This window comes from Xiphophorus maculatus, chromosome 21 (genome assembly GCF_002775205.1).
Source record: "Xiphophorus maculatus strain JP 163 A chromosome 21, X_maculatus-5.0-male, whole genome shotgun sequence".
NCBI lineage: Eukaryota > Metazoa > Chordata > Actinopteri > Cyprinodontiformes > Poeciliidae > Xiphophorus > Xiphophorus maculatus.
The window spans coordinates 15,132,245-15,145,620 of NC_036463.1; the positions used below are offsets into that span (position 1 = coordinate 15,132,245).

At 36.8% G+C, this 13,376-nt stretch overlaps 1 protein-coding gene across 2 annotated transcripts in view; it reads right to left on the reverse strand.

The window, feature by feature from the left end:
- LOC102235908 (catenin delta-2-like) overlaps positions 1-13,376 on the reverse strand; it is a 220,967-nt gene that overhangs the window by 39,835 nt on the left and 167,756 nt on the right. For both annotated transcript variants that reach the window (XM_023326505.1, XM_023326504.1), the window contains exons 15-17: positions 12,307-12,493; positions 3,643-3,760; positions 691-873 (exon numbers count right to left, since the gene is read on the reverse strand). In XM_023326505.1, coding sequence (XP_023182273.1) covers positions 691-873; positions 3,643-3,760; positions 12,307-12,493 — 488 coding nt within the window. The remainder of the gene's footprint in view (positions 1-690; positions 874-3,642; positions 3,761-12,306; positions 12,494-13,376) is intronic.

The window sequence follows — 13,376 nt, forward strand, 5'->3', positions numbered from 1 at the left end:
GAAAATAATCTATTTCTGGAATAATCTTAGTATAGATCCTTAAAAGCAAACTCATTTAAAAATCTTTGTCCTACAGGGAAGCAGAGCATCAAGGCTTTTTTCCTCAAAAAATCTTCCTGAGATGGATCAAAGTATTTTATTTCGCTCCTCATTCTGAAACCCAGATGGTGAGGTAAAAGGCCCCGCGAAATTCTTTTGTCCCTGGGGAAAACGTTCTTGCAGTCTAATTGCAGCTAAATTACAAAATCAATGTGGTGGTAGCCCATGTACTGCTGTGTTCCGCAGGGAAACCTGGGATTGTATTTGAAGACCACTGTGTTGCCCGAATATCTGAGGAAAACAAAACAAGAACCAAAGTGGAACTGAAACAGAATAGTTGGTTTTAAACTAAACCTGTAGTATATAAACATGCTTAAATTAAAAAATCCCCAAAAAGGTGACAGCAACAGTTTTGAGGAGAAGAAAATATTTTTTGATATTTAAACCCAACGATCACATTATGAAAGAAAAGGAGCAAAATATCAAAACTGCTTTAAAGCCAGTCGCCAGATCCATCTGCTTGCGTAAAACACAGAGCCATGACGAACTTCAGTGAGTCACCCAAAGATGTGTTTCTTTACATTGACATGACATAAAAACGCGTTTTATGTTCCTTTTTAACCCAAATCCCTTTGTTATTTCTGCCCTTACCTGCTCAGCTCCCTTCTTTTTCTTCTTCTTCTTCCCCCAGCAACCGGAGCTCTCCCCTTCACATCCATTTGCATCACAAAGCAGCCCATCCAGCTCTTCGAGACCACCTTGCTGGCCGTGGGATGTCTCAGCAGCCAGTCTGTATGACAGATTCCTCAGAATACAAACACAGTTCTCTACAGTCTAGAGATAAAGCAAACGCAGGAGGAAGAGAAATGGTGTGGGGAGAAGGAAGATGAGACGAAGAAAAGATAAATGGTTAAAGTCCAAAAGTTGAAATGAAAGATCTGTTTGAAAACAAAAAGGAAGTTCAAAAAACAAGGCATCACTTGAAAGGAAGAAAGAAAAAAAAAATCCACTCATATATAATATAAATCCTCAGGCAACACCCATGAGAAAGACAGATGGGAAACCAAACAACGTCCATAATCTCTCAGGTAATATGTTTCTGCATTTTGTTAGCTCTGACTTTGAAATAAGATTAGGAAAACTCAAGTAAATGAGGAAAAATGACAAACCCAATATATTATCACACAGCTCATTTAACACTCGGTGCAGAGGCAAACCCTAAAGTCACCGAGCCTGTGAGGAAGTGTGTCCCTGTACACGGACAAACCATGTCTTACAACATTTGTTGTCTATTCTTAAAAGTGTGCTTCCGAGACTTTGTGTAGCCACGCTCGTTTGTTTATCGCTGAGAAAGGGGAGTCATCAAATCAGCGGAGTGGAAATTATCAAAGATGAATAATCAATCTTCTCTCAGTCTGACCGTTGGCTTACACAAAGACGACTAAGGAGTGTAATTGAACAGCCTCAAGAGATGCAACAAAGAAAAACAATGTCTCACTCCAGTGAGCTGCAGTCATGTTTGAAATTCTATTCACAGTCTATTACAGAATGATGTTGGAGAAGTTATGTTTAATTTACAATTTACTGTGACATTTCATATTTCGATCTGTTGTTTCACATTTATTCTGAACTCCTTTATTATAGCATACAAGGTTTATAGAGTGCAAAGACATGTGCAGACGGTTCTATGTTACTCGAAGTGTTCAGACAGCAGCACAGGAAGCTGTGAAACCAGGATCACGTGTGGACCAGCATCCCTACCATGTGTAACATCCATCGGATTCTCAGGAAAATAAGTTTGCTACTTGTTTACATGTTGGTCTTTTTTATTGCATGTCCTTGTTTATGATTCTACACTCCCATGAGTCACAAAACCATACACAAAATACATGTGTACACAAACAATAAAGAAAGCAATAATACGATGGACAGACAATGTTGTACTCGGCATCTAGAACCTTCAATTTTAATTACTCCAGCGATTATATACAAAGACAAGAGAATACAGTCTGGTCATATGAATCCAAATATATTAACGATGAATGGGTCAAACTTGAGAAACATATATTACTAGTTTCTGAATTCATCTTGAAATCATCATTATCAAAACTGAAGTTAATGATAAATATCTTGATCATCAAAATTCAGAGTAAGTAGTTGGAAAAAGCACTGAAGGAAACGATTAATACATTGTTGGGCTATTGTTAGGACACTTTATCTTACTTTGTACAAATATACTAGCGTAAAACAGCTTTTATTTTTATGCCACATGTTTAAAGAAAAAAATCCGTCTAATTTCTTTCCTGGCAGTATTGAATTGTCAATTCAATACCTTTTATCAATCCTGATGTACTGCAAATGCATAGTGTGCCAGTAAGGAGCCCTGAATGTTTGTTCTGATTTATTGATCTATCCATCCATCCATTTTTTAACACCCTTGTCCCTAGTGGAGTTGGAGGGGTGCTGGTGCCCATCTCCAGCTAACGTTCCGGCCGAGAGGCGGGGTCACCCTGGACAGGTCGCCAGTCTGTCGCAGGGCAACACATAGACAGAACCTAAGGAGAAACCAATTTACCCAACAGTCATGTTTTTGGACTGTGGCAGGAAGCCGGAGTGCCCGAAGAGAACCCACGTATGCACAGGGAGAACATGCAAACTCCATGCAGAAAGACCCCGGGTCGGGAATAGAACCCAGGACCTTCTTGCTGCAAGGCAACAGTGCTACCAACTGTGCCACTGTGTATTGATCTAGCTCCCGTTAAAAACTCAACTAAAGGCTATAAAGAACATAGCATTTCATGTACATAAAATATGTTTAATTTGAAATTACTACAATTTGAATTTATATGAATTTTCTGCAATTGAGGGAATTGAGATTTTTAATCATTATGATGTTTTTTCCTAGTAAGAAATTTACAGAACACACCGACCTCTACAACAGTTGCAAAATGTATGATCCAGAATAAGACTAAAAATGAGAAAATGGAACTAGAGGGAAAACAGAGGTTTTCCATGTTTGTTGTAGCAAAAACCATTAGATGACTGATCTGCCAATCAGTCTTTGTTACTGAGGCAACGACAGCCCTCTGGCGACTGCAGTCAAACAGTGGTGAGGGAAGGATGGTTAAACAGTGATTAAGGAAGGCTATTTAGAAAAGGCTGGAAGACAGGGAGACCTTGAAAAGTCAGCCATCCAAAGCACTATTTATGTAATATTGACTGGCCTCTACACACTTATACATACTGCACGCCAACATGAATGTGGTCTGAGACAGAAAAATGCAGAATGAACATAAATTCACTCAACTTTGACTGCTAGCTTAATAGGCTACAGCAAATGCTCTAATACTTTAGATATAAAAGCTGTAACTTGGCTTAGTGAACTATAAACTCCTTTAAAACGTACAAAAAATGTCATCCTAGTGGTAATTGGCAATGTGGGGAGATTCAGCTGTACTTTCATATAGCGTTTCACGCTGAAGATTTTACAAATGTTTCTGGTATGACAAAGTAGTGTAAAGACTAAATGATTAATGTTTCAGAATGAAAGACAGAGTTTGTGCATAAAATAGCAAACATTTTCAGAGGAAAACTAATAAATACCTTGCTGTCGATCTCACTGCTCCCCAAGGAGATCTGAATAACGTAGAGCAGAGCATCTGTAAGGCCGTCACACTCTCTCATTCTCCGTCGTGCTTCCTCACCTGCTGAGCTTACATTTCTGAAACACGCCAAAAACAAGCCATGTAAAAACAAAAAGATGAAACCATAAGATTAATAAAATTTTAAATATGATCACAGATCCTTCCTGCCAGCAGCTGTTAGACTCTGCAACCATCACTGCTCCCAGTAAACTCAAGAATTTACAATTTAGTCTTTGGATCCAAGTATGCTATTTTTGATAACTGCAGAGTATTTTATGTTATAATCTTTCCCATATTATTCTTAATTAAAATATACATATATTTTAATACATTTACCATTGTGTGAACCTACATGTTTTGAATCCTGTCACTTGCTGCTATTTCACCTGAATGTCCCCACTGTGGGACACAAATGTATATTTCTATTCTGTTATTAAAACTTGTTAAAAGACAGAAAAACAAACATCTCAGACTATCCATAGAGGCCTATATCTAAGTTTAAAACACTTGAAGAGAAAAAAAGAGGGAAAAAGTCACTTAATTCAAAAAGACACACTCCATATAATGTTAGAGTAACTTGATAGTTTTACATATACTATTATTGGTTGAAGCCTTGCTTTTATGATCTACAGAAAAAAAAAGAGATACACAGAGAAACTGGTAACGGCACAATTTGTTTTACTTTTTGATGGTCAGTGAACACATCATGCCGCACTGAAACTCACTGGTATAAAACTTTTTTTCTAAAGCAGGATAATTTAAAGGTAGCTATTTTAAGGTGTCTAAAATTGAAGTCAGATGAAGCACAAAATTGCCAGATGTTATTTAAAATGAAATTGTATTTTCTAAGGAAATGTGTCTGCAGGCCATTAATGGTGCCACAGCAAAGATCCAGGCTTAGGCAGATAACAAGAAGGCAGAATATACTGCAGTAAGGTTGTTCTGTTTGTCCTGCTGAGCTTATCAGGCATGAATGATTTAAAAAGGATGGCAGCCTTCAGGATTTAGGGTAAGGATCTATATTTTCTAGGGAATGCATACAATTGCTGCTGTTTAATGTTGCAAATTCTAACCATGCTATTTTCCAACATTAGAAGTTAAAGAGTTACAATGTAAACTCCTTAACCATTAATTGTTTCTTTAAGTGACATTGCTTTACGTCAACTCTGGTGTTACACAAATAGCATGACATTCCCTACTAAATAGCCTGCTTTTGTACAGCACTTTATCAAGCCATAGGACTCCAAAGCACCTTATACTACAATCAGTCATTCACACACACATTTCAGTCACTGAAATATGTGTATGACACAATGTAGCACAACTGCTCTGGGAAGACTAACACCGCTAGTAGGCAAAGGAAGTGGGGTTCGAACTGTCAACCCATTGGCTACACAACAAATTCCTACCTGAAATAATATTTTTAATGTAATTGATATCATTTGTTAAAATTGTTGAAGACAATTCTGATTGGGCCTATAATTGGCAGGTCAATACTTTCCACAAAAAAAAAAAATTAAACGGCAACAAAAATCTCTAGAAATAATGGATAGAATTTTTTAGTTTTAGACACATGAAACTAACATTTATTACAATGAATATTTTTGTTGTCTTACAAAACCCAGCGCTTCCATAAGCCATGTTATACATGACTAAAAAAGTATTACATATAACTGATGCACTTTCAGGTCAAACTTCTCACATTGCAAATATTGTTCTGACAATAACAAAGCAAAGCTGACAATAACAAAGAGGAACACATATTTGATTTTATCTAAGGTGAAAACACCCATTGCACAGGGCAAGAAAAAAAAAAAAAGACAAGTTCCTTTCACACAACTTGAGCAAAACATGTACTAGAACCGTCTAATAATGTCAGTTTGCAAATCATGCCTTTGGCACCCGTTGAGGAGATCAAAATGTAAGTGACTGTCTTGAAAGACTACTTTAGAGATAAATGACTCCAAGCAATCTGAAAACCTAAATGCCACAGCCACTCAATATACCTCCTCTTCATGTTTTTATGTAGCAGAATCAATTATTGTCAACTCTGCAGCACAGCAAAATCAAAGAGCGCAATTCAGTCTTGTAAAATTAAGATAAATGATAAGGTGCCAAGTAATCGCATTTCTACTTTAAGGGTCACAAATCACATCTTCAGATGTACATTTTGGTTAATTATACAGTAAATCAGGGTAATGCAGAGCAGCTGAATGTGGATGTATACTAACTAGTCAGCTATTTCTTAGGTTGAAGACCTGGATGTAGATAAAAGACCTCATAGATATTTTAGAGCTTAGCTTCAAATGAAAGAAAACAGTAATTAATTTCCTTTTACGCTGCAGACCACTGCTAAAACAACATGCAAGCAACGTAAGGGAATAAACAGAGGAATCATTAACATTTAGTCAGAGGAGTTCAAATATTCTCTTAAGATAAAATGTAACAGAACAGATGAGACAATGTGATGTGAACAAAGAGGCAAATCTGTCATGCTGGCACAATAAAGATCACAGCTGTTTTTGCCAGTCTATGAAATTAGGCTATCCAGAAACTGTGCTGATTAAAAAACACAGAGAAGAGAGAAAGAACTCAATTAAAACGTCACGTTGTTGGCTTCCCACTTCCAAGAGAAGGTCAAATTACTTCCCCTCGCTTTGAATGCTAATGGACAACGAAGTATACTATGAAATGGTGCTTAGCAGTAACAAGTGTCTGTCGAGTCGATATTAAACAACAGTGCAAACACTTCACCTTAATAAATGTTTAAGCAACAAAGACAGGAGGTGGGTAGAAGAGCAAGAAAATGGAAGTACTGTTTGAATGTGCAGTTTTGTCATGCTGGCTTCTGCAGAGATGTACATGGTAGGTTACATATCTGTTGAATTAGAATAGATGCACAGAAATGCACTGGTGATGACACATAGATAATCAACTCAGAAAGTCGTCCAAAATGGAATAGGTAGGGCTCGGTGCGAAGAAGTTAAAATAAATAGGGGTATTTCAAACAGAACTGATGCAATTAAAAGAAACAGTTCAGATAAGTTTTAATGCTACTGTGTTCTGAACAAAGCAGCACGAATTTTCAGATCTATGACCAGCATATCAAATGGAAAAATTGTACTCGTTTCCCCAAATTTTGACTAATTGCCTCATTACAACACATTTTTTGGCAAAAACCTTAAATTTTGAAAGACATTTGGCCAAAGGACATGGCACTTACTGAAGGTAGAGCGTTGCGCCTAGCCACCACAGTGCCTGGGAGCGCCTAGAGCCAGCTAACACCAGAGGAAGGCTTGTTGATCACGGATCAAAACTCACATGATTGCAATCTGAGAGCACATCATTCATCCATATATAACAAATCCAAATGCGCCTCATGCAACAAAAAGCTGGGAGAACAGGAAACCCTGCAGTTTTTTGTTTGGGGTCCAAATAAATCAGGGCTGTTAAGGTGAAACGGTTGGACTGATACCATAGCAGACAACATTAAAGCTAAATGAATCAGGAAAAAAAAGGCATGCAATGTCATCCATATACATATACGCAGTACAGATTTCTTCTCATATTTATGATTCATATTTTGTCAAATTCTTCATTTAAAATAAAGAAGCACTGGAAGATCTTGCATGGCTAATTAATGAAACATTTTAAAAGTCAGACACTTTAAGCTATGGAGCAACAAAATGTATTATTTACTTTGATTTGAACTGTCAGTGGGTTAACTTTATTTATAAAGCACAAACAAGTATAGTGCTGCACAGCATGACAAAATAACCGAAGGGAGTTGGTAAAAACACGCACACGCAGGAGACAAGATTAAAGTAATCCATCGTTTAAAAAATAATATTGTAAAAAAATAGAAATAGTCAAGATATTATGAGCAACTCTTATATTAATTGGTAATTTATTCCACCGTTTCTCTGCTGTAACAGAGAAGGCACGATCACCTCTACTTTTTTTGATTGGACATCTAAGAGTAACTGGTTGTTAGACCTAATTGTTCTTATGGGTATACGGTGCTTTAGAAGATTATTTAAACATGATGCAACAGAGCAATTGTGACCCTAAAAACCAGCAGGTATTTTCTTAAATCAATCCTGTTACAATTAAGAAACCAGTGGAGTAAAGCTACAATTGCAGATGTTCCTATTTTCAAGTTCCTGTTAAGAGGTGAGCAGTAGTATTTTGCACAAGCTGCAAGTGGCATAAATCTTTCAATATCCTAAGGAAAACGATGAGGCTTCACTCTAGCAAGAAGTTGTTGCTGGACAAAGCTCCTCTTGACAACTGAACTGATTTGCTTTGTGATTTTAAATAAGCTGTCAACGAATATGCCAAGATTTCTCACACAAGAGATATTGTATGACAGAGAGATACTGGAAAGATCTCATCCCCCTAGTACCAAAACCACAATTTTATTATTTTTTAGGTGAAGGAAGCTTGAGTTCTTCCATGCCTTTATATTAGCAAGACAGTCCAATGATGACTGTCTTGAATGGACACACAGACCTTAATGTCATCAGCATAGCAGTGGAAAGAGATATTATACTCCCATCAAAATGGATTCTAGACCTGAATCAACAGTTATAATAAGGTCAATAATATTCCTTAAGACAGTGGTTTCAGTGCAGGGATACTTTTTAAAGCCAGACAGAAACTGTTTTTTTTTTTTTTTAGAAATGTAATCCGTTTCAAAAAATGCTACTGCTTCCACATAGTTGCACAGTTTCTTCTCATTGAAAATGAAGAAAACTGATGATTGTAGTTCAAACATTACCTAAAAATTATATATGGTAGGAAAAAAATGTTTTTTTCGTAGTTGAGTAAGCACATTGTCCACGTTCAACCAACATCTAAGACAAAAACAATACTGCAACAAACACACAGTGCAGGAAGCAAAAACCTTTTCTTGGTAAAACAGTTTGCCTCACATGACTTCACCAACAAAGCAAAAAGCTCTGCTAATAAGACCAGGAAAAGGGTAAACCAATCTTTAGGCAGACTATTATTATTATTTTTGTTTTTTTACCATATGGATATAAATATATTTGGATGGCTGATTTCAGTCTCTTGGCCTGTGATGATCACAACAGCGTGCATCTTTCTTTTCTTTATACATCCTCCCTAAAAGGTTATAATGCATTTTGTAACCAATTAGACTGGAAACTAAAATGTTGAATCATAACAAAACAGTAATCAGTCCCAGAAGAACTAGCATTTATTATAAAACAAAAATATAAATGACTGAAACATATTGACAAGACTGAAGCAAAACAAATATATTTAAACATAATCTTAAATACGATAGCACTGAAACAGGTCTGGGATTTTGCATAAAAAACATTGTCATTCTTTTGGAAATTATTGCAACATTCCTGCTAAGCATTCAAATAACAAAGTTCCAAATTTTAGATCACATACTTTTCATATTGAAAAACAGTATGACTACTTCTTTTACAAACAAAGGCATCAGATTGAACACAACTGCTCAGCAGTTGATTAGATCCAGCTGCTTACTTCGACTGAATGCATTTTTGCTGTGTGACTTATTAGCAGTGATTACAATCAGCAGAATAAGGTAATAAGAAATTTATTAAACAGGAGGGATTAGTATGCTGCTCTGGTGGTCTAAACAGCTAACCTCTTCAAAACTGGCAATTTATGAAATTAATTTCTCAAATTTCAAGATAAGGGTGACTTTGTTTTACTCTGATGAATTTTGCTATGGGCGACTAGATTAAAAAAATTAAAAAATCCAAGTGCACGTATGAGTGTCAGAAAATATTTGATGAGTAACTATTTGTGGCTTGCTTTAACCTTCTTATAGAGTTATTATTTTCAGCGCTTGTAGGGCATAGCTTAATTAGTTTAGATAAGCTGGTGTGGACAAGAGACAACTACCATATGAACAATGAGTCAGAGCATAGCAAAGTCAATTGTTACCCAAAAACTGTCCGTCTTTTCCCCATTACTTGACAGAGTATAGCATGCTAACAGACATGCATTTTTGGTTAAGTCTTTCTGTGAGAAGTGAGGTTGACAGCAAAAGCAAGTCTGTGTCCCAAACTTCCTATATCACAGTGACATAAGACGTGTGGGATTACCAACTATGTCTAAAATACAAAAACCACAACCCCACTTCTCATTGGTGCGGCTTAGAACTACTCAAACAGACTATGGTCACAGTTAACCACCCTCCAAGGACTTCTGACAAATGATCTTCAAGTGTGGAAAACATTTATTTTTCAGAATATAACACTGAGGAAAGAAAGAACTCTGTTTTTGCAAAAACTGGATTCCCATCAGTTACGTTTGTTTTTCTATTACACATTTTAAATCAAACACATTTTCTTTTCATGGATGCATTGACAAATAATGTAAAATAAAATCAATCAAATTTACTCGTAGCAATTTAGCAAAATGAAACTAAAGACAATGAGATTACGAGAGAATCTGAGACAGATGGCGAGCAGACAATGTCAGTCTGGGAATAAATGACGGCCGTCTCAAACAACTGGTGTGTGGTGGTGCTGTTCAAGTGTCTGACGGCGTGTATGTCTCTATGTGAATGAGGGCACAATGGCAACAGAAGGCTATCACCGGATGACATGCAAATGCATGAAATATATGAATATGAAGGAAAGCAATACGGAAACGCAGCTGTTTCTGACCATGCGTCCTGATCGTTCTTCAATAAGAAAAACCACAACTGGCTTAAATGTGATTTTTTTGAAAGGAATCAACCATTGCTGGGTGTATAATATGTACAGAAAAAATAAAATAAATAGCATACAGTGTGTGTAATTCATAAAGAGCAGACTGGGAATCGTCTCTTGCTTGGCAAAAAAAAAAAAAAAAAAAAGGAAAATCAGCAATCTGTGGGGATTAAAGGGCTTTTTTTACTGAAAAATATGGAAACCACACAGAATAATGCTTTCTTTTATACTGTGTTCAAAAACCTACAATCAGTATCTGGCTGAGGACGAACTAAGAGATTACAATTCTGGTGCTCGTAGTGTAAGTGGTCGGTAAAGCTTTTTAGTTTAAAACAAGGAAAAGGGTTGCAAGAGAAATGGTGAACAAAAGAGCTCTATGACTTTTTAGTTGACTACATTTGCATATAGAAGTCATTGTGAATAAGTCACCCCCCCTGAGGAGTGACTCGGTTTAATGAGCAATATTACCACAACAGCATGAACACACTTCTGAAGGTGTGTAGAAAGAGAGCACACACAGGCACAAACCAATAATAGAAACAGTTGACTCACTGTGACTTCCTTCCAGGTGTGCTTTCTGTAGTTAGTGTTTCTAACACTTGAATTTTGCATGCGTGTTTTGACGTGCGTGTGAGTGTGTGGGGGTGGGCGTGCGCGGTGGGCGTGCGTGTGTGTGCCTCTTAGGGTTCCAGTACATACGAGCTCAAACACAAACACTCAGGAAAATAGACAGAGTTATACAGAAACATATTGAAGCATACTCATGCAATACACAACAGCACAAGCTCTCACAACAAAGTGATAATGAGATAGGTGAGAGGTCTGAAATTGAGCTGGAAACACAAAGACCTGAACACAGTAGTCTAATGTCACATTAACCCTTTGAAAAGATAGTGAGATGGGATACAACGCTGGTGAGCAGCATACACACCTCCTTTACCCCCCCTCAGTGTTTACCGCAGCTAAATTCTTCCTTCAGTTTTTACCTTCTCCTCTGCTTCCAGTTCATCATCTCCTCTAACATTTCATCTGTAGCATCAGAGTGGTGAACAGTGCAGTGACAGCATCATCTATCTTCCCCCGCATCTTTACGTACCAACACACGGGCACAAAGCTCCTATAAGCAATTTTGTGACTTAAGGTGGAACACTCCATGGTAAAAGTAGGAAAAAATCCAATATTATTTTTTTTAGTCATTGAGGAAAGGTGAGATGCACATCAAACATGTTGCCAGTCAATCCCAGACAACCATCCACACACACACACCTAAAAGCAATATAGTATCCAGAGAAAACTGTATATGAACACGCCAACATTCAAACACTAAACACACACACACACAAAATAAAAACAGGCAGGGCAGAGATTAGAACCCAACATTTATCTGTGTTAGGTATGTATAAAGAATTAATTTAACTAAGTCTGCCTTAACAGGCGATTTTAGAGTCCGACACCAAGAGAAAGTTTTTTTTTTTGCTGTGAATTAGGGAGCTAATCTCTTAGTGGTGCCATAATTAAAAATAACACACACATCAGCATGATCACTATGTAATATTTGCAATGAAAAACATCTTATTCCATTAAAAATATCTAAGGTAATTTGAGTTAATGAGTTCAGTTTAGATGTTTACCAACTGTAGCTTATGAAACTCATTTAGGTACAAAACTCATTTTCTGTGGTTCATAGACCTCTGTATCTTGCAGTTTTATAGACTTTCCACTACATTAACTCATGTACATTTATTAATATTATGTACCTTTGGTTGTAAATAAATGTACTCTTCCATGATTATGTCTTTAATGCATTAAAACACATGTTTTCATTGCACGTAAACAAATTCTAAACAATAATGGATGCCTTAAGATGCTTTAGCAGCGGTAGTAATGTAAATTGCATCTCTTACCTGAGACAGCCTGTAGCATTGCGTAGCACCTGGGAAGTATGAAGGTGGAGTTTGCGGTCATCAAGGTGACCAGGAGATGAGTCCCAGTTGGAGTGCGGTATGATGACGCTGTTGGTCAGAACTGCAAGTGCATCTTGGATAATCGGCATCTTCAGGGCGTCACATGACGACAGGTTCCACAGCACACCTGCATGTAATGTCGTTGAAAATAAAATAGGCATCAGGAAGTGTGTTCACTATTCTGCATAAAAATTAATGTTAAAATCTGTGCAAGATTTTGAGAACTATTGATTTCAAAATATCAATTTCTTGCTTCGTTTTTAAAGAAAAGGCGTATTTCAGAGAAACAAGATATTTCGAAGAATAGAAACTCTTCATTTGTACGTAAAGTTGCACAACAACAGTAAATGCTTTATCTGGAAACTGCTCTGTTCTGATCTATTCAATGATATTGACTGACTGGATCAAAAAAGCTAACTTTAAAGGAGCTACAATGAATGATGTTTATTCTGATGTCGGATAATAATGAAGAAAAGAACCAGTTTAATTAACAGTTAAGATTTTATGTTATCCATTAAATATTTTAAAGTAGATTAGTTGTTGGGACTTAGCCTGATTGCATTTTAGTTTGTCAATTTGACTTTTACTGTGGAATCTTAGTGTAAGTTTAAAATGAGAGTTGTCTGCATTAAGCATTACTTACTGCACTTTTTCCTAAAGAGGACTAAAACCCACACATACCCCCTAGAAAGCAATGCAGCAGTACCCATCATATGAATATAACTGCATAAAAAAAGTTATCCAGCCATCTGAATTATGTTATATCATCTAATCACAAACATTATAGACACACGTGTGCACATTTTCTCATCTACTTGTCAGATGGTGTGCCAGATGCTCTTTGAAGGCAAGTGATAGCCCCACAGTTTCTTCGGTCACCATCATATGCAGGAAAACTACAAACATCATCATCATCATTTTAAATATAGTGGTTAGCACTTGATGATTGAACCAATTATTTTTGACCAGGATGAAAGCAGCAGAGAACAGGCACATATAGCCATGAATCA